Raw genomic sequence first — 26,727 nt, 5'->3', positions numbered from 1 at the left:
GTCTCACGCAATCAGTGATTGCGTGAGAGTCGGCAGGTATGATTGGGACTGACTCAAGTATGGACTACTCCTACTGCCTTACAACAATGATATAAAAACCAGTGGTGCGTTTTTATATCACTGCATACAATGAACGGCTAAAACATACAAATATTTTGTTATTCATATATCATTTATCTTGTTTTGGTTTTCAAAGAATCTTTTCACTGAATAATGGCGTCATTACAAAAAATTTGGGATTTTTCCTATTTTGTGCAGTCTTATCCCTTTATAATAAAAAAATGGAATATTAAAAGCTAAGAAGATCATGCACCATTTGCAGGATCACATCATTTGCAGGATCGCAACATTTGCAGGATCACACCATTTGCAGGATCACATCATTCGCAAGATCGCACCATTTGCAGGATCACACCATTTGCAGGATCACACCATTCGCAAGATCGCACCATTTGCAGGATCACACCATTCGCAAGATCGCACCATTTGCAGGATCACACCATTTGCAAGATCGCACCATTTGCAGGATCGCACCATTTGCAGGATCACACCATTTGCAAGATTGCACCATTTCACCATTTGCAAAATATGTAGATAGCCATGGATAGTAGGTACACCATGCCAAGGCCATTTCTGATACCTTAGTGATTGTCCCAAAAGAGGGAATCAATCAAAAGTGTAAGATAAATCTACAGTACATAGCTCATCAACCAGTGGTTCAACTCAGTTAACACGCATAGCTGCAATTAAAGCATCACCTTAGGGCTGGTGAGGTTAATAGGATAAGGTTTGTGCTACAGATGCTTGAGCGCAGCCAAATAGTCCCACAAGTAGGTTTAGATAGTGAAGTTTGTGGACCTATAAATAGGCTGTGTTTATACAAATGGAATTAATTATGTCAACATCGTGACAATTGATTCATCGAGACACTTCATGGTAAACAGGAAGTTAGTGACTGGCGCAGACTACAATCTCACCTCAATAAAGAAAGTCATAAAGGCTTATAATCCTATGAGTAAACTGCACTTGACCTCATAAGTTCACACTGCCAATATCTTCCTAAGGTTATCAATGTAAGAAATTAATTTGTCAGAAGATAAGGTTTAATTCTTATTAATAGGCAAAACAGTAAATCTCTATCTTAAGTGTCGCAGACCTTCACAATCTGTCAGAAAATCTGACAAGAGCAAAATGTTGTTGGTAGAGATTTTTCATTATGCCATTTAAGCTGTGTGATGGACACAGTGACAGGCGAACAGATTATTACGGCTAGAGCACTGTCTTCCATTGGTCAATACAGCTAGGGTGCTGTCTTCCATTGGTTAATACAGCTAGGTGCTGTCTTCCATTGGTCAATACAGCTAGGGTGCTGTCTTCCATTGGTCGATACAACTAGGGTACTGTTTTCCTTCAGTTGATACAGCTAGAGCACAGTTTTGCTTGGTCGATACAGCTAGGACACTGTTTTCCTTCGGTCGATACAGCTAAGGTGCCGTTTTCCATTGGTTATCTTCATTGCATCTTTATTAACCTGATTCCCTCATACATAGCATTTACCCAGTTTTGTCGAATTACCCAAACATTCTTCGAATGTCATAGAAAAACCTTGTTTCTTTAAGAATTGTTTGTAAAAATGTATTCTTATCCTAATGAGCAAAATTGAATAGATGACATGTGGAATTAATGGAATAGCTACTTTGACGCGTTTGAGTTATGCGTACAGCAAGGGCTTTTAACAACATCCTCTTGATATGACTTCATGATTCAGTAATAAAAAACTAACAGTGCCATGTAAACCAAAATGGGTCAGAGAAACTTGAGCTCCTAGAAAGAGATAAATTTGATCAGTTCTTATTTAGAAAGCTGAGCATGACTCTCTATTATGTTCCAGAAACAATTCAAAACCACCAGACCTGTCAGAGTACCATCTGGCAACCTGATGAGCAGTAACAATACTTTTGGAACCCAATCAAGTCATCGCACGATACATACATAATACATTGTCAAACATTGTAATTAGATTATAACATTGTTTATGGTGTGTATTTGGACGACTACCTAACAAGAAGAATCAAGTGTCACTCTCACGTCAAGAAAATTTGCATTGCGCTTGTAAATTCAAGTAATCAATCACATGTCTGCCACTTTTACAGCAATAACAAGCTTCTAGAAACTCTCTCAACCAACATATCATAAGGCAACGCAGCTAGCCAATAACATGATTTCATCAACTTGAGATAACAAATAGAAAAAGGATATGAGTTAAAAGCTAACCAGGGGTGAACCTAGCTAATGGACGGAAAAGATTAGCACTACAGGACATATTAAGTTTAATTTACAATCTACTCAATTGGATGGGGTAGAAAATGGCTGGGCATAGTTTCTAACTGCTGTCTGTAGAGCATGCGCCCTCTGAGTTGTCTCCTCTCGCATCCATACAATATCCGCCTCTCTCATCGCTATTTTCTCCTTGAGATGCTTGATCTCTTCATTCTTCTTGTCCACATTCAGTTCAAGTTGACATAATCGTTCTGTAAGTGGTAAGCGAGGTGTAGTTGAGAAGCACTCAAAGTAATGATGGGTAGATTCAGGACAAGCAGCCATAACTCAATACTCATAACTGCTACACCACTCAACTACCGAGTAAAATCACTGGCTAAATAACTAGATAGCTAAAACAACTTTTATTATGGAACAATATTAATGAACCTTTAAAGTTTGATTGAGTGTACTATGAAGGGTAAGTGTAAACAGGAAACAGCTTGCCTAATGAATTCCATGTAGGAACAAACACCTCTTATTTCTCTGCATGATAATGAGCAAATGGCAAAAGTTTACTCTATAATTTTCACTCACAGGACCACCTGATTTCTGCTCACAATTTGAAGGTTTGTTTCTCTCTAAAGCTTGGGCTTATTTAACCTTGAACATTTTACAAATTCATTTTTTTGTAGAATATATACATATACCCTATATACCCATCAGTTATAATGAGTTATCATGCATTTATCTCCAAGTTTTTAGTGCAACCATTACCTTAGGCCTACCCTTGTCATTGCGTTAAAACCTCTCACTAAAACTCTCTCGGCTTGTTTGGCTTGTTTTCTCAAAAAAAGCAATAAATATGATTGATGTAAAAGGGTATTAGCAAATCTCACAAATATTTGCTCTGCCGGATGTTACACTCCATCATTACCCAATGAACATGGCATGCGAGTAAGCCAGCCTCGATATTAGATACCCACAACTGTGTGCCAACAACTAATCTTATCAAAGACAGTTTGACAGGTCTCAGGCGGACAGCAAGCAAGCTTGAAATGATTAATGGCAGACCAGACACGCTCAGCCAAATTCCTGCATAAATGACTGTTTGTTGCGCTTACTTTACCGAAAAAGGGCAGTGTCGGTAGGCACCCATCTTGAACAAAAATTATGTTCAGCAAAAGTAAAAACTCGGGCTTGGCAGACGTGTAACCTATGACCAATCGAGGTGATGAGATCTGGCAAATATTTTTAGACAACTTTCCATTTTACCAGAAGAAACCAATGAAGGCTGAGCATCAGTATTTGAGTATAAATGCAGCATCTTTTGAGCATTGAACCCTATACATACACAAGGAACATAAACAAGGAACATTCACAAGGAACATACACAAGGAACATGCACAAAGAATATGCACAAGAAAAATTCACAAAGAACATGCACAAGAAACATAAACGAGGAACATGCACAAGGAACATGCACAAGGAACATGCACAAGGAACATACACAAGGAACATACACAAGGAACATACACAAGGAACATGCACAAAGAACATGCACAAAGAACATTCACAAGGAACATCCACAAGAAACATGCACAAGAAACATGCACAAGGAATATGCACAAGGAAAATTCACAAAGAACATGCATAAGAAACATAAACGAGGAACATGCACAAGGAACATGCACAAGGAACATACACAAACAACATGCGCAAGGAACGTACGCAAAGAACATGCGCAAGGTCTCTCTTAAAGCAATAAAAAGAGTTCAGCGAGGGTAGTGCTATATGCTCTCTCAACTCGCACACTGTTGGCAGAACCTTGCAACACCAGAACATTTTTCTGATTAAAAAACCTGCAAATTGAAAGATAATTAAAAAATAGAATTTCATTTTACACAATTTTATACTTGCACAATTCCGGTACGACTAAACGAGCTGCTAAATGTATCATATTAAGAATATTTCAAAAATCTGCGATCAGTTTGTTGTGCTATGCGATGCATCCTTTGATATGATGCCTGTTATTCATGCTTAATGGAAGTATGGCAATTTCAGGCATGCAAAGAAATTTCCTTCAGAAAACGTTTGGTTACTTAACTATAAAACACTCATGTTTATGCAAGCGTTTGAGGCTGATTGCTATGGTTACCATAAGACTGCTATGACTGCTATGAGACTGCTATGATTTGGCTTGTTGTACTTCCATAACAACGAGTGCCAAATTACACAATAACCATCAAGCAAGAATAGTGTTGAAACTTGCATCATGGCTGCAAGTGGGTCCCACCAGATTTAGGTAATGACCTACACATACATATTTTACAGCTGACCTCATACAACAATATGCTGGCGCTGCGGAAGATGTTAAGGCAAAGCATTCTTCAGACTCAAGTAAAACTAATCCTTGTTTTAAACAGTTGTTATAAACTTGTTTGGAGCACTTATAAATGAGTTTCTGCAACTATTAAAAGTTAATTAAAAAGGCAACACTGGAATGAACAGCGCATGAGAGATAGCATGAGAGATAGCATGAGAGATAGCATGAGAGATAGCATGAGAGATAGCATGAGGGATAGCATGAGAGATAGCATGAGGGATAGCATGAGAGATAGCATGAGAGATAGCATGAGAGATAGCATGAGAGATAGCACGAGGGATAGCGCGAGAGATAGCGCGAGAGATAGCGCGAGAGATAGCGCGAGAGATAGCGCGAGAGATAGCGCGAGAGATAGCGCGAGAGATAGCGCGAGAGATAGCGCGAGAGATAGCGCGAGAGATAGCGCGAGAGATAGCGCGAGAGATAGCGCGAGAGATAGCGCGAGAGATAGCGCGAGAGATAGCGCGAGAGATAGCGCGAGAGATAGCGCGAGAGATAGCGCGAGAGATAGCGCGAGAGATAGCGCGAGAGATAGCGCGAGAGATAGCGCGAGAGATAGCGCGAGAGATAGCGCGAGAGATAGCGCGAGAGATAGCGCGAGAGATAGCGCGAGAGATAGCGCGAGAGATAGCGCGAGAGATAGCGCGAGAGATAGCGCGAGAGATAGCGCGAGAGATAGCGCGAGAGATAGCGCGAGAGATAGCGCGAGAGATAGCGCGAGAGATAGCGCGAGAGATAGCGCGAGAGATAGCGCGAGAGATAGCGCGAGAGATAGCGCGAGAGATAGCGCGAGAGATAGCGCGAGAGATAGCGCGAGAGATAGCGCGAGAGATAGCGCGAGAGATAGCGCGAGAGATAGCGCGAGAGATAGCGCGAGAGATAGCGCGAGAGATAGCGCGAGAGATAGCGCGAGAGATAGCGCGAGAGATAGCGCGAGAGATAGCACGAGAGATAGCACGAGAGATAGCACGAGAGATAGCACGAGAGATAGCACGAGAGATAGCACGAGAGATAGCACGAGAGATAGCACGAGAGATAGCACGAGAGATAGCACGAGAGATAGCACGAGAGATAGCACGAGAGATAGCACGAGAGATAGCACGAGAGATAGCACGAGAGATAGCATGAGAGATAGCACGAGAGATAGCACGAGAGATAGCACGAGAGATAGCACGAGAGATAGCATGAGAGATAGCAAAGGTGCACTCACTAATCAACGCCAAAAAAAATAATAGAAACAATATCCAACCTTCTTGTTGTTGCTCCATCTTTTGCAACTTTTCTCTGGCCGATTTCAAAGTTTTTATCTCTTTCTCCGCATCTTTCACTTTCTCACCCATTTTATCCTGAACATCCTGCTTAGCTTTCTCAATATCCTGATGCTTTGAGGCTATTCCCTGGTAAAATAGAAGCTTACATAAGAGTGGATGTATTGAGTTGAGTTGTTAGTGACCAGAGTGGATGTATTGAGTTGTTAGTGACCAGAGTGGATGTATTGAGTTGTTAGTGACCAGAGTGGATGTATTGAGTTGTTAATGACCAGAGTGGATGTATTGAGTTGTTAGTGACCGGAGTGGATGTATTGAGTTGTTAGTGACCAGAGTGGATGTATTGAGTTGTTAGTGACCAGAGTGGATGTATTGAGTTGTTAATGACCAGAGTGGATGTATTGAGTTGTTAGTGACCGGAGTGGATGTATTGAGTTGGTGGTGACCGGAGTGGATGTATTGAGTTGTCAGTGACCAGAGTGAATGTATTGAGTTGTTAGTGACCAGAGTGGATGTATTGAGTTGTTAGTGACCGGAGTGGATGTATTGAGTTGGTGGTGACCGGAGTGGATGTATTGAGTTGTCAGTGACCAGAGTGAATGTATTGAGTTGTTAGTGACCAGAGTGGATGTATTGAGTTGTTAGTGACCAGAGTGGATGTATTGAGTTGTTAGTGACCAGAGTGGATGTACTGTATCAGGGTTAATGCAAAGCAGCAAGAACGATAAGTGATCGTTGAACGATAAGTTGAAACTTCAACCGTGGCTGTGATTGGCTCTAACCATATTTAGGTTTTGACCTACTTATTTTACAGCTGACCTCATGCGACAATATGCTGCTAAGAAAGATAAAAAGTGACATTCATGAAATCGCTAATCGGTAGAGTGAAAATTTAAATCCTAAGACTTAGCCTCAAGAGAGGCAGTAAACAAATTGCTCGAATTTCTAAATGCTGATTCATACTGGTTGAGAGTATGAATTATGAAGAGAGTAACAATCAGTATGATTCATACTGGCTACATCCTTCGTTCATCCTTTGCACTTAAACAACCAGTTCTCAATATCTTGGTATGCCATTAAAATAAATAATGTTGAGTCTAGAGATTGACAGCTATCCACACGAGGCAAAAACAACCAATAGAGAAAGGGTCAAAAAGTTAAGTGAGGAGGGAAGACACTACACTCTCCATGATTGTCAAGATGTTGAAATGAAGAAACCAAATATTATGGAAAAAAACAAATGTTAATCTATATTATGAGGCAGTGTAAACCCTGCGGGTCACCTGCGAGTCACCCACAGACTGAAATTGCATCATAATGAACCGAGCTCAGTCAAGGAGAACAAATATACAAGAAGTTTTTGCCAAACACGCTCTTCCTATATGTGGAGCTAGATAACTTAGCTAGATAAATAAGGTCTCAGGTGTCAGCAGTTGGGCATGAAGTGCATACTGATGAAGAGCATTTCTATTGAGTTGACAGTGGCATCACAATGATAAGGGATGGTACAAACATCTCTGTTTCGGAAAAGCAAAACCTTGCCTGCTGGAGAGAGTCAATCTGTCTTTTTAGGTTATCTACAGACATGCTAAGAGAGCTATTTTTTGTTTGAAGCTCAGAAATGGCACAGGCTTGCTGCGAGTTCATCTGTTGTACTTCATCCTTGGCTGAGTGGATGAGTCGCAACTTATCCTCCATGTGCTGGATGTGGAACTCCTGTAAGTCAGTAATAATGCGAGTATAGAAGTATAACAAATATACAAGAAGTATTTGCAAAACTTGAGAGCTCTTCCTATATGTGAAGTAGCTTAGCTAGAAAAGCTTTGCTATAAGGTAAATAAATAGACCAACATTAAACTAAATCTGGTAACATCCAGAAGTGGGCGAGTTTAATGCATCACATAATATAAATTATCATCAGTGCTATTTTTAACTCATTGCACAGACAGCATAATATTTATTAGAAAGTCAGCACTCAAGCTGCTGGGAGTTGCGCAAGTAGAGTAATTGTAGAGCCTGACTACAATTATATGACTAGTGCAGCAGGTGGTCGTGTGGAGCCTGACTACAATTATATGACTAGTGCAGCAGGTGATCTTGTGGAGCCTGACTACAATTATAAGACTACCACAGAAGGTGACTGTGGAGCCTGACTTGAAATATATTACTAGTGCAGTGGCCGACTATGGGAAGCTAGACAGACAGGAATGCCTAGTTTTTTCTTTCTGCGGTTACTTGATAATGAAGGTGTTTTTCAATCTCTGCAGCTCATGACAAAAACTTAGCATTCCTTTCAGAAATACTTATATGATAATTCACAGCAATCCGCTACACTTAACCTTCAAGTGTTTAGGAATACTTACTATAAGGTTTTCCTTCTTAACTATAATCCACATCTTTCCTAATATAATGCCAGTTGTTACAACATTCTTTACACCAAAACTCTTGAAAAAGCGCGGATGGAGCAATAACAAGTGAATATCAGATAAAAAAACGTGGGGTCACCTGATCACTCTTGAGCTTTTGCCTTGTCTGTGAAAGCTCCTCCTCGCCTTTTATCCGCTCGCTCACCATCAGTGCCTTCATCTTGCTTATCTCTTCCTCTCGATCTCTTCGTTGCTCCTCTACTTTTGCAATGTGCTCTCTCAAAGACTTCTCTATCAGTGATTGGTCAGCATGCAATCGTTCAATCTACCAAAATTTGATAATAATTTGAGGGTAACAAAAAAAAAACAAGCCAAACTTGACACAAATCAATGTAAACATAGAAATAAAAGAGTAGTCGTAGCAACAATTGAGTCCAACCTCTTTCTCCCTGAGCTGCTCCATTTCTCGTATTGACTGGCTGTGCTTATGTTGTTCCTTCCTCAGGCGCTCTACATAAATTTTAACATGATAACATCCAGCGGAGTCACAAAATTCCAGCGATAGAAACAGATGAAGCAAAATAAAAAACTCAGAAAAACATGTTGATACAATTCTGAGTATAGTTAAGGGCATACAACTCTGAGTATAGTTAAGGCATACAACTCTGAGTATAGTTAAGGGCATACTATTTTGAGCATAGTTAAGGGCATACAACTCTGAGTATAGTTAAGGGCATACTATTTTGAGCATAGTTAAGGGCATACAACTCTGAGTATAGTTAAGGGCATACAATTCTGAGTATAGTTAAGGACATACTATTCTGAGTATAGTTAAGGGCATACAATTCTGAGTATAGTTAAGGGTATACAACTCTGAGTATAGTTAAGGGCATACTATTCTGAGTATAGTTAAGGGCATACAACTCTGAGTATAGTTAAGGTCATACAATTCTGAGTATAGTTAAGGGCATACAACTCTGAGCATAGTTAAGGGCATACTAATAAATACTAAGATATACGACATTCTGTAACAGACCTTGCTAGCTATAGCTAAGGTGTAGCTACAGAATGCTATAGCTTCTTTGTCAACTACTTTTAACATAAAAACATGTATAGCATCAATAAAAGAGTAGTAGTTTATTGAAATTGTCACATTTTATAGCATCATATGACAACTCCTAATTATTTATTAGTAGCTACCATTCACTGTAAAACCTCTATTTAAACGCCATGGCGCCCTATTTTTTAACCCTTCCTCTATAGTGGCAGTCAAATGTAAGTGGCGTTTAAATAGAGGCTGGCGTTGTATTTTTTAAATAGCTTGTCAGAATTTTGGAAAGAAAAATCTAATCTTTTTATGGTTGAAGCAAATGTTGCCTATGTTTTGCACTCTACTTCAGGCAAAGTGACATTAACCCTTTTAGATGCAAAAAATTTGCTAACATACCTCCAACTCGTTGGAAACCTCAAAATAAATATGCATTGGGAAGCCAAGAAATATCTCTACCAGTTGATATCTACTGCTTGCAATTAACCTGCGATGATATTATAGCCTGTGTCCTGCTTTGCAATTTGTTTGAGCTTTCAAGTTTCTATTTCGTTTTTAATTTGAAAGCATATTTTTCCATTTTATAACTAGATTTAAAAATGCTGCTAAAAAGCTCAATGCACTAATTGATAAGTTTGCTTCAGTTTGCAGCAAAAACTAGCTTTCTATGTGCAATAGAAGAGTTATAAGCGTCGATCCATTGTAAGCCGAGTTAAGATAAACGCAAGGATGCTATCAAATAACATACTATAATAACTCTGCGAATTTATAGGTTATAATATAATAATCTATCAAATGCTACAAATACATATATTCAAGAACAAGTGACATAAACAAATAATACTTATAATACATGCAGAAACAATTAGCATTTTTTAAACCAAAACATTTGCATCGTTTGCTCGGCCAACTGTGTTCCTGCTGTTGCTTTTGTTTGGAACAATTTCATCTTCTGACTGTTAAATACTTTCTACAATGTTTTTTGACCTCAATTCTGTTTCTGCGTTGCTGAAAAGCATAATTGTTTGAACGCTAATATTAGCATCCACTTTTTAGCAGAGCAAAACTTTTACGTGTAGCATTTCGCACAAATAATGATGAACTTTTAGCAATTTAGCAATTTTAGCAAAATAATAATTTTTTAGCCTCACAGGCGCTAAGCACAACTTTTAGCCTAAAACTAGACGTTCATATACCATCGTAAATGTAAACCATTTTTCACACACATCGAAGTATCAACCTTCATCCTAAAGCTAGTCATAATTTAGCATCGTAAGTTTAAACCGGTTTTTATATACATGTACACTTACTTCGAAGTATCAAGACAGCGTTAAACAAGGAACTACTATTAGCCTGATACAGTTATAAATTATTTCTATGGCTTTCAAAGTTTTAATGGAAATAAAATAAAAAGCTTTAGAATTGGACAACGAGAAAATTAATTGTTATTGATGTAAACGATTCATTATTAATACGATTTTGTGGACACTTCTCTACTGAGTGGTGGCGTTTAAAGAAAAGTGTTGTTCGGTTGGAGGTTTTACAGGATGTATATATTATACATGTATATAAAATATGTATATACATACCGTATATATATATATGAAATACATACATACGGTAGTATATATATATTTCATATATATAGTAGTATATATAATTTCTAGTATATATATATAAAATATATATATATATATACGGAAAATTCCCCTGTCACAGCTCTATTGGCATATCGTTGGCCGGTCTTAATTTTGATTAATTTATTTATCAATTTATTTAATCATAATTTAGCATCGTAAGTTTAAGCCGGTTTTTATATACATGTACACTTACTTCGAAGTATCAAGACTGCGTTAAACAAGGAACTACTATTAGCCTGATACAGTTATCAATTATTTCTATGGCGTTGCTTTCGAAGTTTTAACAAAAACAAAAAATATTTTGAGTTGGAAAATGGACTTCAATACGAACAGAAACAACGAAAGAATTAATTGTTATTGATGTAACTAAGTCATTATTAGTATGATTTCGTAGACACTTTTCTAGTAATCATTTTCTATTATGGGTTTGTGAAGATCAAAAAATGTCAAAGTTGCGGTCAAATGTAGGTGGTGTTCAATAATAGGTTTAATGGTAATTAATTTTTATGAGCTTCACAAAAGAGTTGCCTGCTCAGTTGCCAGGCACCAAGCCCACTATACTTATTCGTGTTGTTTTGTCACCTTTCCTTCTACAAAGTGAAGATTTGCAAGCGAGAAATTGCTATTATTCATTACTTTATGTAATCAAAATAAAAATGATATATTATCCATCAAGGAGTGATATGGCACTTGGTTTGAACATTAAAAGACCGGAAGGCCTTCTCACAAGCAGGCATTACATACAACTTCATGGTTGGCTTATAAAATACCTTCACAATTGTGTAAGACATAGCGCATATATAATACATGTAAAGCCCTATAAGCAACAAGACTAACCCTAGCTACACCATAGATATAATTATACAATAGATATATCTATCGTATACAATAGATATAGACAATATATCTATAGACAATAGATATATTGTCTATATCCTTGCAATATATCTATTGTATATATACAATAGATATATTATATATATATCTATATAGAATAGATATATTATATATAGAAAAATTGTATGTAGATTGTATTCTCACGAACAAACGAGCGGAAGCGAAGTATGAGAGTTTTTATGATAAATGCATGTGCACACAACTTACGAAAATTATTCATCAACAATGAGACGAACCCTTGCCTCGAAATTTCATCAACAAATTTAACCATCGTTTTGTAGAGTCGTTAAAGTATAATAACGATACAAAACACATACAAACCAATTTAAACACATTACCAAGTCTTTGTAAATTATCGAAATTCTCTTAAAACTTACCCATCTGATTGGATTATACACAAATAGACAGATTAATTTGGCCGAAAATCGTCACAAAACGCTTGAAAAGCTTGGTTTAATAAAAGTTAAGACCGGAAATTGAAACGCCGAGTGACAGAGAATATAACGATAAAGTCGTCGAGCGCATTTCGCGAAAAAATAACGTGCACATTTCACCAGTCTATAGCATTGTCGAAGGTTTCTGTTATTAACATAGGAGTACTGAAATCGTTTCATTTTTGCCGATTTCAAAGTAACTGACATTTTAGACTCTTGAGTACTTCGGTATTCTAACTGATGTACAACACAGTGTAAGTAAAGGAAATGACGATGATATTTTTTTCTAACGATTCTTATGAGATTTTAATATTATGAGAATAAAGGCCTACTTATGAGATTATAAAAACTATGACGTTTTTAAATGTAAACAAAATTGTGTATTGGTTTTATATTATTACTATATTAATAATATTGGTCATTCTAATAATATCAGTGCATTTTACTTTTAATATTGGCCAATTTTGTATTTCTCCTATTGCAGGGGGAGACATATAAACATATAATCTTTTCCTTTCATTATTGCTATTTGTTGTATATAATAACACCCACACCCAGTACATTACAGCTACCATTGCAGTTATCCTATTGCACTGCAGTGCCATTTGACTGCTAATATTGCATTTCTCAACCATCAGTACCCTTTCTTTTTTTCAAATATCTCTTTGGTCATGCGCTGTATGACAGTGGAATTTCTAGTTATATATATACAATCTATATATCAATCTTAAATTCCGTCGTTTGGTGTGTCCAGCAATGGTCATTAAAACTTAGGAATGAAATATCCGCTTCGTGATGTATTTGATCTCAAAACCTCCCATTTCCCAGGCGATTATCTTACCAATTAAGCTACGCCATTCCTTAGACCTTACGAGTCGTTATGTCGGTTAAAATATGCATTGCACTAAAGCTTGCTCTCACAGCTATTAATAGTAAGTTTAGCAATACAGATAGTAGCTTACTCAAATTAGTTATTGACAATGTGCCAGGCGAAGGGCAAGTGGCAGGCAACTGAATTACCTGCCACTGTTCATAAGCTGATTTTTAATACCCGTGCAAAGCCGGGAATTCGGCTAATAAATATATACAATACAAACATCGCTAGATACAATAGGTTTATTGTGAGCCATGCAATGAATGAATAAAAATTTCAAACTTTAGCCAGAATTTAATCTCACAGCTGCTACTGCAGCAACTCATCTAGAGAAGCATGATGGCAGTGCGACCAGCTCCTCTTATTATAAATAATCCGTCAATAATCTAGTAGAATGGCCCAAATCGACTGGAGGTGAGTGCTCATGTATCAACCCTGCATCTGTGAAGCGCATTGTAACTTTTAAAAATATAAAATTATAATCCCCTTGGAAGAGTTATGAAGTTTTGAGTATAAAATAAGTGACCTAACAAAATTCTATGCTTTTAAACCACAAAGTGATAATCCTAATTCTGTGAGGGAAGTTGTCTTGTCTTAATCCCAGACATTGGCCAACTTTGCAATTGCAGAAGTGCTTGAATGAAACACCATTAACTCTTTTACTACAGCAAGCCATGTTAGTGACATGCGGGATTGTTCATTCCATACGGGACAGCACTTTTTAACCACTCGATGTGTTATTAGCAAAATATGTTATTTTTGATTTTACTAAGAGTATACCAATAATTTCCCCCTTCATAAAAAAGCTAAATGCCCAACGCTGCACGAGTATCAAAACATTAACCTAATGAATTTGAGTAACTTACTTGGAAAGGTAGACCTTTACTAAAATCTTTACTAAAACAATACCTGCGTTTGGGCCAGCTTAACGATTGTTAGGCGTAACAGTCAGCAGTGCTAGTTATTAACCCCTGGCAAGGGCATTAAGCGTGTGTATTTTAACCAATGTAATGACTATTTGCCCAATAAATTCCATAGTATTTTGTGTGGCTGAATGGTTAAGTTTGCCGCCTCTAGACCTGGAAGTCCCGAGATAAAATCCAGTGTCCAGTGTCCAGTGTCCAGTGTCCAGTGTCCAGTGTCATTTGGATTTTCATTGCTAGATTTTAATTGCTGTAACTGGACACAGGATTTAACGAAAAGACAAACACTGAAATTTAAATATATAGATGAAGAAAATGACATTTCCTCTGACCAACTATTATACTCATTTCAAAACTGGAAATATGAAAAATAAAATGCCATGATTCATATTTTTTAAACAAGATGGGTACCGATAACAAAAAAGGTTTATCTCGACTTTGTGCAGAAGATGCTGCAAATATCTTATCTTATTGGGACTCTGGAGTCCTCATTTTTAGTAAAAGTATCAGCAAATCTGATGATTCAGATGGTGACTGTGATTTTGTTGTAACTAATGTTTTTAAGTAAAACAGAGTGGAGAGAAATGTTTCACGACAAACTTCTGATTTTTTATTTCAATTGTTTTTTAATTAAAAAATATTATTACAGCTATTTACACATGTCAAAACTAGTCCTGTAGGGAAGAATGTACTGACCAACCTTTTTATAATTCGTGGCAATTGGATCAATACTTTTCAAACTATGGTAAAAAATGTCGTCCCATGTCCGAAATAGCAATGTTCCAGAAAACTAATTACGTCCGAACTAAAATAGCATAAATAGAGAGTTAACAGTTTAACAATGCAAAAACCAGAGTCATGCTACCTTGACCACTAGCAGCAGCCAACTTAAAGTCAGCCTCTCGGTTAGCGAGCAGCTCCTTCAGGTCTAGTATCTCCCGTGCCTGGGTTTCAGCCTTTTTTCGTAGTTCTATCACCTGGAAAGTAGCAAAAGGTATGGGAAAATATAGACTGGGGTTCCGCAGAAAAGACCAGTGACAACAAACGTGCGATATGAATGGAAACTAGTAAAATTACCATAAACTATCATGTACGCTCTAGCCCTAAAAGTTAGCTAACAACCAGATGTTGGTAACAAAGTAGGTCTGTGGCTTACCTCTACAGTTGCATCATTGTGCTTCTCTGTTAAATCGGCTAATTGCGCTGACAATCTCATTTCGAGGATGCCGTGTTGCTGCATGCATGAAAAACATCGATGAAAATAACATGGCAGTTGACATGTTCGCTACTGTGGAACCATATTTGGTTAGTATGGAACTGCATGATCATGTTAGTATAGAACTGTATGATGATGTTAGTATAAAACTGTATGATGATGTTAGTATAGAACTGTATGATGATGTTAGTATAGAATTGTATGATGATGTTAGTATAGAACTGTATGATGATGTTAGTATAGAACTGTATGATGATGTTAGTATTGAACTGTATGATGATGTTAGTATTGAACTGTATGATGATGTTAGTATAGAACTGTATGATGATGTTAGTATTGAACTGTATGATGATGTTAGTATAGAACTGTATGATGATGTTAGTATAGAACTGTATGATGATGTTAGTATAGAACTGTATGATGATGTTAGTATAGAATTGTATGATGATGTTAGTATAGAACTGTATGATGATGTTAGTATAGAACTGTATGATGATGTTAGTATTGAACTGTATGATGATGTTAGTATTGAACTGTATGATGATGTTAGTATAGAACTGTATGATGATGTTAGTATTGAACTGTATGATGATGTTAGTATAGAACTGTATGATGATGTTAGTATAGAACTGTATGATGATGTTAGTATAGAAATGTATGATGATGTTAGTATAGAACTGTATGATGATGTTAGTATTGAACTGTATGATGATGTTAGTATAGAACTGTATGATGATGTTAGAATAGAACTGCATGATGATGTTAGTATTGAACTGTATGATGATGTTAGTATACAACTGTATGATGATGTTAGTATAGAACTGTATGATGATGTTAGTATACAACTGTATGATGATGTTAGTATTGAACTGTATGATGATGTTAGTATGGAACTGTATGATGATGTTAGTATTGAACTGTATGATGATGTTAGTATAGAATTGTATGATGATGTTAGTATAGAACTGTATGATGATGTTAGTATAGAACTGTATGATGATGTTAGAATAGAACTGCATGATGATGTTAGTATTGAACTGTATGATGATGTTAGTATACAACTGTATGATGATGTTAGTATAGAACTGTATGATGATGTTAGTATAGAACTGTATGATGATGTTAGTATAGAACTGTATGATGATGTTAGTATACAACTGTATGATGATGTTAGTATAGAACTGTATGATGATGTTAGTATAGAACTGTATGATGATGTTAGTATTGAACTGTATGATGATGTTAGTATAGAATTGTATGATGATGTTAGTATAGAACTGTATGATGATGTTAGTATAGAACTGTATGATGATGTTAGTATAAAACTGTATGATGATGTTAGTATAGAACTGTATGATGATGTTAGTATAGAACTGTATGATGATGTTAGTATAGAATTGTATGATGATGTTAGTATTGAACTGTATGATGATGTTAGTATAGAACTGTATGATGATGTTAGTATAGAATTGTATGATGATGTTAGTATAGAACTGTATGATGATGTTAGTATACAACTGTATGATGATGTTAGTATAAAACTGTATGATGATGTTAGTATAGAACTGTATGATGATGTTAGTATAGAACTGTATGATGATGTTAGTATAGAATTGTATGATGATGTTAGTATACAACTGTATGATGATGTTAGTATAAAACTGTATGATGATGTTAGTATAGAACTGTATGATGATGTTAGTATAGAACTGTATGATGATGTTAGTATTGAACTGTATGATGATGTTAGTATTGAACTGTATGATGATGTTAGTATAGAATTGTATGATGATGTTAGTATTGAACTGTATGATGATGTTAGTATAGAACTGTATGATGATGTTAGTATAGAACTGTATGATGATGTTAGTATAGAACTGTATGATGATGTTAGTATAGAACTGTATGATGATGTTAGTATAGAACTGTATGATGATGTTAGAATAGAACTGCATGATGATGTTAGTATTGAACTGTATGATGATGTTAGTATAGAACTGTATGATGATGTTAGTATACAACTGTATGATGATGTTAGTATACAACTGTATGATGATGGTAGTATTGAACTGTATGATGATGTTAGTATTGAACTGTATGATGATGTTAGTATACAACTGTATGATGATGTTAGTATAGAACTGTATGATGATGTTAGTATAGAACTGTATGATGATGTTAGTATTGAACTGTATGATGATGTTAGTATAGAACTGTATGATGATGTTAGTATAAAATTGTATGATGATGTTAGTATTGAACTGTATGATGATGTTAGTATTGAACTGTATGATGATGTTAGTATAGAACTGTATGATGATGTTAGTATAGAACTGTATGATGATGTTAGAATAGAACTGCATGATGATGTTAGTATTGAACTGTATGATGATGTTAGTATAGAACTGTATGATGATGTTAGTATACAACTGTATGATGATGTTAGTATAAAATTGTATGATGATGTTAGTATAGAACTGTATGATGATGTTAGTATAGAACTGTATGATGATGTTAGTATTGAACTGTATGATGATGTTAGTATAGAACTGTATGATGATGTTAGTATAAAATTGTATGATGATGTTAGTATAGAACTGTATGATGATGTTAGTATAGAACTGTATGATGATGTTAGTATTGAACTGTATGATGATGGTAGTATACAACTGTATGATGATGTTAGTATAGAACTGTATGATGATGTTAGTATACAACTGTATGATGATGTTAGTATAGAACTGTATGATGATGTTAGTATAGAACTGTATGATGATGTTAGTATTGAACTGTATGATGATGTTAGTATTGAACTGTATGATGATGTTAGAATAGAACTGTATGATGATGTTAGTATTGAACTGTATGATGATGTTAGTATAGAATTGTATGATGATGTTAGTATAGAACTGTATGATGATGTTAGTATAGAATTGTATGATGATGTTAGTATAGAACTGTATGATGATGTTAGTATACAACTGTATGATGATGTTAGTATAGAACTGTATGATGATGTTAGTATAGAACTGTATGATGATGTTAGTATAGAACTGTATGATGATGTTAGTATAGAACTGTATGATGATGTTAGTATAGAACTGTATGATGATGTTAGTATAGAACTGTAAGATGATGTTAGCACAGAACTGTATGATGATGTTAGTATAGAACTGTATGATGATGTTAGCACAGAACTGTATGATGATGTTAGTATAGAACTGTATGATGATGTTAGTATAGAACTGTATGATGATGTTAGTATTGAACTGTATGATGATGTTAGTATAGAACTGTATGATGATGTTAGTATAGAACTGTATGATGATGTTAGTATAGAACTGTATGATGATGTTAGTATAGAACTGTATGATGATGTTAGTATAGAACTGTATGATGATGTTAGTATAGAATTGTATGATGATGTTAGTATAGAACTGTATGATGATGTTAGTATACAACTGTATGATGATGTTACTACAGAACTGTATGAAGATGTTAGTCTAGAAATGTATGATGATGTTAGTATAGAACTGTATGATGATGTTAGTATTGAACTGTATGATGATGTTAGTCTAGAAATGTATGATGATGTTAGTATTGAACTGTATGAAGATGTTAGTATGGAAATGTATGATGATGTTAGTATTGAACTGTATGAAGATGTTAGTCTAGAACGGTATGATGATGTTAGTATTGAACTGTATGATGATGTTAGTATAGAACTGTATGATGATGTTAGTATTGAACTGTATGATGATGTTAGTATAGAACTGTATGATGATGTTAGTATAGAACTGTATGATGATGTTAGTATAGAACTGTATGATGATGTTAGTATACAACTGTATGATGATGTTAGTATAGAACTGTATGATGATGTTAGTATAGAACTGTATGATGATGTTAGTATTGAACTGTATGAAGATGTTAGTATAGAACTGTATGATGATGTTAGTATTGAACTGTATGAAGATGTTAGTATAGAACTGTATGATGATGTTAGTATTGAACTGTATGATGATGTTAGTATAGAACTGTATGATGATGTTAGTATAGAACTGTATGATGATGTTAGTATAGAACTGTATGATGATGTTAGTATAGAACTGTATGATGATGTTAGTATTGAACTGTATGAAGATGTTAGTATAGAACTGTATGATGATGTTAGTATTGAACTGTATGATGATGTTAGTATAGAACTGTATGATGATGTTAGTATTGAACTGTATGAAGATGTTAGTATAGAACTGTATGATGATGTTAGTATTGAACTGTATGATGATGTTAGTATAGAACTGTATGATGATGTTAGTATAGAACTGTATGATGATGTTAGTATAGAACTGTATGATGATGTTAGTATACAACTGTATGATGATGTTAGTATAGAACTGTATGATGATGTTAGTATAAAACTGTATGATGATGTTAGTATTGAACTGTATGATGATGTTAGTATTGAACTGTATGATGATGTTAGTATAGAACTGTATGATGATGTTAGTATTGAACTGTATGATGATGTTAGTATAGAACTGTATGATGATGTTAGTATAGAACTGTATGATGATGTTAGTATAGAATTGTATGATGATGTTAGTAGAGAACTGTATGATGATGTTAGTATACAACTGTATGATGATGTTACTACAGAACTGTATGATGATGTTAGTATAGAACTGTATGATGATGCTAGAATAGAACTGCATGATGATGTTAGTATTGAACTGTATGATGATGTTAGTATAGAACTGTATGATGATGTTAGTATACAACTGTATGATGATGTTAGTATAGAACTGTATGATGATGTTAGTATAGAACTGTATGATGATGTTAGTATTGAACTGTATGATGATGTTAGTATACAACTGTATGATGATGTTAGTATAGAACTGTATGATGATGTTAGTATACAACTGTATGATGATGTTAGTATAGAACTGTATGATGATGTTAGTATAGAACTGTATGATGATGTTAGTATTGAACTGTATGATGATGTTAGTATTGAACTGTATGATGATGTTAGAATAGAACTGTATGATGATGTTAGTATTGAACTGTATGATGATGTTAGTATAAAACTGTATGATGATGTTAGTATTGAACTGTATGATGATGTTAGTATTGAACTGTATGATGATGTTAGTATAGAACTGTATGATGATGTTAGTATTGAACTGTATGATGATGTTAGTATAGAACTGTATGATGATGTTAGTATAGAACTGTATGATGATGTTAGTATAGAATTGTATGATGATGTTAGTAGAGAACTGTATGATGATGTTAGTATACAACTGTATGATGATGTTACTACAGAACTGTATGATGATGTTAGTATAGAACTGTATGATGATGCTAGAATAGAACTGCATGATGATGTTAGTATTGAACTGTATGATGATGTTAGTATAGAACTGTATGATGATGTTAGTATACAACTGTATGATGATGTTAGTATAGAACTGTATGATGATGTTAGTATAGAACTGTATGATGATGTTAGTATTGAACTGTATGATGATGTTAGTATACAACTGTATGATGATGTTAGTATTGAACTGTATGATGATGTTAGTATACAACTGTATGAAGATGTTAGTCTAGAAATGTATGATGATGTTAGTATAGAACTGTATGATGATGTTAGTATAGAACTGTATGATGATGTTAGTATACAACTGTATGATGATGTTAGTATTGAACTGTATGAAGATGTTAGTCTAGAAATGTATGATGATGTTAGTATAGAACTGTATGATGATGTTAGTATAGAACTGTATGATGATGTTAGTATTGAACTGTATGATGATGTTAGTATACAACTGTATGATGATGTTAGTATTGAACTGTATGATGATGTTAGTATACAACTGTATGAAGATGTTAGTCTAGAACTGTATGATGATGTTAGTATAGAACTGTATGATGATGTTAGTATAGAACTGTATGATGATGTTAGTATACAACTGTATGATGATGTTAGTATACAACTGTATGATGATGTTAGTCTAGAAATGTATGATGATGTTAGTATAGAACTGTAAGATGATGTTAGCACAGAACTGTATGATGATGTTAGTATAGAACTGTATGATGATGTTAGCACAGAACTGTATGATGACGTTAGTATAGAACTGTATGATGATGTTAGTATAGAACTGTATGATGATGTTAGTATTGAACTGTATGAAGATGTTAGTCTAGAAATGTATGATGATGTTAGTATAGAACTGTATGATGATGTTAGTATAGAACTGTATGATGATGTTAGTATAGAACTGTATGATGATGTTAGCACAGAACTGCATGATGATGTTAGTATTGAACTGTATGATGATGTTAGTATAGAACTGTATGATGATGTTAGTATTGAACTGTATGATGATGTTAGTATAGAACTGTATGATGATGTTAGTATTGAACTGTATGAAGATGTTAGTCTAGAAATGTATGATGATGTTAGTATAGAACTGTATGATGATGTTAGTAAAGAACTGTATGATGATGTTAGTATAGAACTGTATGATGATGTTAGAATAGAACTGTATGATGATGTTAGTATAGAACTGTATGATGATGTTAGTATAGAACTGTATGATGATGTTAGCACAGAACTGCATGATGATGTTAGTATTGAACTGTATGATGATGTTAGTATAGAACTGTATGATGATGTTAGTATAGAACTGTACGATGATGTTAGTATAGAACTGTATGATGATGTTAGTATAGAACTGTATGATGATGTTAGTATAGAACTGTATGATGATGTTAGTATAGAACTGTATGATGATGTTAGTATAGAACTGTATGATGATGTTAGTATAGAACTGTATGATGATGTTAGTATAGAATTGTATGATGATGTTAGTATAGAACTGTATGATGATGTTAGTATTGAACTGTATGATGATGTTAGTATAGAACTGTATGATGATGTTAGTATACAACTGTATGATGATGTTAGTATAGAACTGTATGATGATGTTAGTATAGAACTGTATGATGATGTTAGTATTGAACTGTATGATGATGTTAGTATTGAACTGTATGATGATGTTAGAATAGAACTGTATGATGATGTTAGTATTGAACTGTATGATGATGTTAGTATAGAACTGTATGATGATGTTAGTATTGAACTGTATGATGATGTTAGTATAGAACTGTATGATGATGTTAGTATTGAACTGTATGATGATGTTAGTATAAAACTGTATGATGATGTTAGTATACAACTGTATGATGATGTTAGTATAGAACTGTATGATGATGTTAGTATAGAACTGTATGATGATGTTAGTATTGAACTGTATGATGATGTTAGTATACAACTGTATGATGATGTTAGTATAGAACTGTATGATGATGTTAGTATAGAACTGTATGATGATGTTAGTATTGAACTGTATGATGATGTTAGTATTGAACTGTATGATGATGTTAGAATAGAACTGTATGATGATGTTAGTATTGAACTGTATGATGATGTTAGTATAGAACTGTATGATGATGTTAGTATAGAACTGTATGATGATGTTAGTATAGAACTGTATGATGATGTTAGTATAGAATTGTATGATGATGTTAGTATAGAACTGTATGATGATGTTAGTATTGAACTGTATGATGATGTTAGTATAGAACTGTATGATGATGTTAGTATAGAACTGTATGATGATGTTAGTATTGAACTGTATGATGATGTTAGTATAGAACTGTATGATGATGTTAGTATAGAACTGTATGATGATGTTAGTATAGAATTGTATGATGATGTTAGTAGAGAACTGTATGATGATGTTAGTATACAACTGTATGATGATGTTACTACAGAACTGTATGATGATGTTAGTATAGAACTGTATGATGATGCTAGAATAGAACTGCATGATGATGTTAGTATTGAACTGTATGATGATGTTAGTATAGAACTGTATGATGATGTTAGTATACAACTGTATGATGATGTTAGTATAGAACTGTATGATGATGTTAGTATAGAACTGTATGATGATGTTAGTATTGAACTGTATGATGATGTTAGTATACAACTGTATGATGATGTTAGTATAGAACTGTATGATGATGTTAGTATACAACTGTATGATGATGTTAGTATAGAACTGTATGATGATGTTAGTATAGAACTGTATGATGATGTTAGTATTGAACTGTATGATGATGTTAGTATTGAACTGTATGATGATGTTAGAATAGAACTGTATGATGATGTTAGTATTGAACTGTATGATGATGTTAGTATAGAACTGTATGATGATGTTAGTATAGAACTGTATGATGATGTTAGTATAGAATTGTATGATGATGTTAGTATAGAACTGTATGATGATGTTAGTATACAACTGTATGATGATGTTAGTATAGAACTGTATGATGATGTTAGTATAGAACTGTATGATGATGTTAGTATAGAACTGTATGATGATGTTAGTATACAACTGTATGATGATGTTAGTATAGAACTGTATGATGATGTTAGTATAGAACTGTATGATGATGTTAGTATAGAACTGTATGATGATGTTAGTATAGAATTGTATGATGATGTTAGTATAGAACTGTATGATGATGTTAGTATTGAACTGTATGATGATGTTAGTATAGAACTGTATGATGATGTTAGTATACAACTGTATGATGATGTTAGTATAGAACTGTATGATGATGTTAGTACAGAACTGTATGATGATGTTAGTATTGAACTGTATGATGATGTTAGTATTGAACTGTATGATGATGTTAGAATAGAACTGTATGATGATGTTAGTATTGAACTGTATGATGATGTTAGTATAGAACTGTATGATGATGTTAGTATTGAACTGTATGATGATGTTAGTATAGAACTGTATGATGATGTTAGTATTGAACTGTATGATGATGTTAGTATTGAACTGTATGATGATGTTAGTATAGAACTGTATGATGATGTTAGTATAGAACTGTATGATGATGTTAGTATTGAACTGTATGATGATGTTAGTATAGAACTGTATGATGATGTTAGTATAGAACTGTATGATGATGTTAGTATAGAACTGTATGATGATGTTAGTATAGAACTGTATGATGATGTTAGTATACAACTGTATGATGATGTTAGTATAGAACTGTATGATGATGTTAGTATAGAACTGTATGATGATGTTAGTATAGAACTGTATGATGATGTTAGTATTGAACTGTATGATGATGTTAGTATAGAACTGTATGATGATGTTAGTATAGAACTGTATGATGATGTTAGTATTGAACTGTATGATGATGTTAGTATAGAATTGTATGATGATGTTAGTATAGAACTGTATGATGATGTTAGTATAGAATTGTATGATGATGTTAGCACAGAACTGTATGATGATGTTAGTATTGAACTGTATGATGATGTTAGTATAGAACTGTATGAAGATGTTAGTATTGAACTGTATGATGATGTTAGTATTGAACTGTATGATGATGTTAGTATTGAACTGTATGATGATGTTAGTATACAACTGTATGAAGATGTTAGTATAGAGCTGTATGATGATGTTAGCACAGAACTGTATGATGATGTTAGTATAAAACTGTATGATGATGTTAGTATTGAACTGTATGATGATGTTAGTATTGAACTGTATGATGATGTTAGTATTGAACTGTATGATGATGTTAGTATAGAACTGTATGATGATGTTAGTATAGAACTGTATGATGATGTTAGTATAGAACTGTATGATGATGTTAGTATTGAACTGTATGATGATGTTAGTCTAGAACTGTATGATGATGTTAGTATAGAACTGTATGATGATGTTAGTATAGAACTGTATGATGATGTTAGTATAGAACTGTATGATGATGTTAGTATACAACTGTATGATGATGTTAGTCTAGAAATGTATGATGATGTTAGTATAGAACTGTAAGATGATGTTAGCACAGAACTGTATGATGATGTTAGTATAGAACTGTATGATGATGTTAGCACAGAACTGTATGATGATGTTAGTATAGAACTGTATGATGATGTTAGTATAGAACTGTATGATGATGTTAGTATTGAACTGTATGAAGATGTTAGTCTAGAAATGTATGATGATGTTAGTATAGAACTGTATGATGATGTTAGTATAGAACTGTATGATGATGTTAGTATAGAACTGTATGATGATGTTAGCACAGAACTGCATGATGATGTTAGTATTGAACTGTATGATGATGTTAGTATAGAACTGTATGATGATGTTAGTATTGAACTGTATGATGATGTTAGTATAGAACTGTATGATGATGTTAGTATTGAACTGTATGAAGATGTTAGTCTAGAAATGTATGATGATGTTAGTATAGAACTGTATGATGATGTTAGTAAAGAACTGTATGATGATGTTAGTATAGAACTGTATGATGATGTTAGAATAGAACTGTATGATGATGTTAGTATAGAACTGTATGATGATGTTAGTATAGAACTGTATGATGATGTTAGCACAGAACTGCATGATGATGTTAGTATTGAACTGTATGATGATGTTAGTATAGAACTGTATGATGATGTTAGTATAGAACTGTACGATGATGTTAGTATAGAACTGTATGATGATGTTAGTATAGAACTGTATGATGATGTTAGTATAGAACTGTATGATGATGTTAGTATAGAACTGTATGATGATGTTAGTATAGAACTGTATGATGATGTTAGTATAGAACTGTATGATGATGTTAGTATAGAATTGTATGATGATGTTAGTATAGAACTGTATGATGATGTTAGTATTGAACTGTATGATGATGTTAGTATAGAACTGTATGATGATGTTAGTATACAACTGTATGATGATGTTAGTATAGAACTGTATGATGATGTTAGTATAGAACTGTATGATGATGTTAGTATTGAACTGTATGATGATGTTAGTATTGAACTGTATGATGATGTTAGAATAGAACTGTATGATGATGTTAGTATTGAACTGTATGATGATGTTAGTATAGAACTGTATGATGATGTTAGTATTGAACTGTATGATGATGTTAGTATAGAACTGTATGATGATGTTAGTATTGAACTGTATGATGATGTTAGTATTGAACTGTATGATGATGTTAGTATAGAACTGTATGATGATGTTAGTATAGAACTGTATGATGATGTTAGTGTAGAACTGTATGATGATGTTAGTATAGAACTGTATGATGATGTTAGTATTGAACTGTATGATGATGTTAGTATAGAACTGTATGATGATGTTAGTATAAAACTGTATGATGATGTTAGTATAGAACTGTATGATGATGTTAGTATACAACTGTATGATGATGTTAGTATAGAACTGTATGATGATGTTAGTATAGAACTGTATGATGATGTTAGTATAGAACTGTATGATGA

General features: G+C 34.1%; 1 protein-coding gene across 1 annotated transcript in view; it reads right to left on the bottom strand.

Moving 5' to 3' along the window:
- Positions 1–1,549: 1,549 nt before the first annotated feature.
- Positions 1,550–26,727, bottom strand: part of LOC137387077 (leucine-rich repeat-containing protein 45-like) — a 70,247-nt gene continuing 45,069 nt past the window's right edge. Inside the window, exons 12-18 of the mRNA XM_068073372.1 lie at positions 15,252–15,329; positions 14,961–15,072; positions 8,719–8,789; positions 8,419–8,604; positions 7,456–7,629; positions 5,895–6,042; positions 1,550–2,531 (exon numbers count right to left, since the gene is read on the bottom strand). Of these exons, the coding sequence (XP_067929473.1) occupies positions 2,347–2,531; positions 5,895–6,042; positions 7,456–7,629; positions 8,419–8,604; positions 8,719–8,789; positions 14,961–15,072; positions 15,252–15,329 (954 nt within the window). The 3' untranslated portion in view covers positions 1,550–2,346. The remainder of the gene's footprint in view (positions 2,532–5,894; positions 6,043–7,455; positions 7,630–8,418; positions 8,605–8,718; positions 8,790–14,960; positions 15,073–15,251; positions 15,330–26,727) is intronic.

This window comes from Watersipora subatra, chromosome 1 (genome assembly GCF_963576615.1).
Source record: "Watersipora subatra chromosome 1, tzWatSuba1.1, whole genome shotgun sequence".
Taxonomy (NCBI): domain Eukaryota; kingdom Metazoa; phylum Bryozoa; class Gymnolaemata; order Cheilostomatida; family Watersiporidae; genus Watersipora; species Watersipora subatra.
Note: the sequence above shows the minus strand (reverse complement) of the source record. Positions and strands in the feature narration are given on the sequence as shown.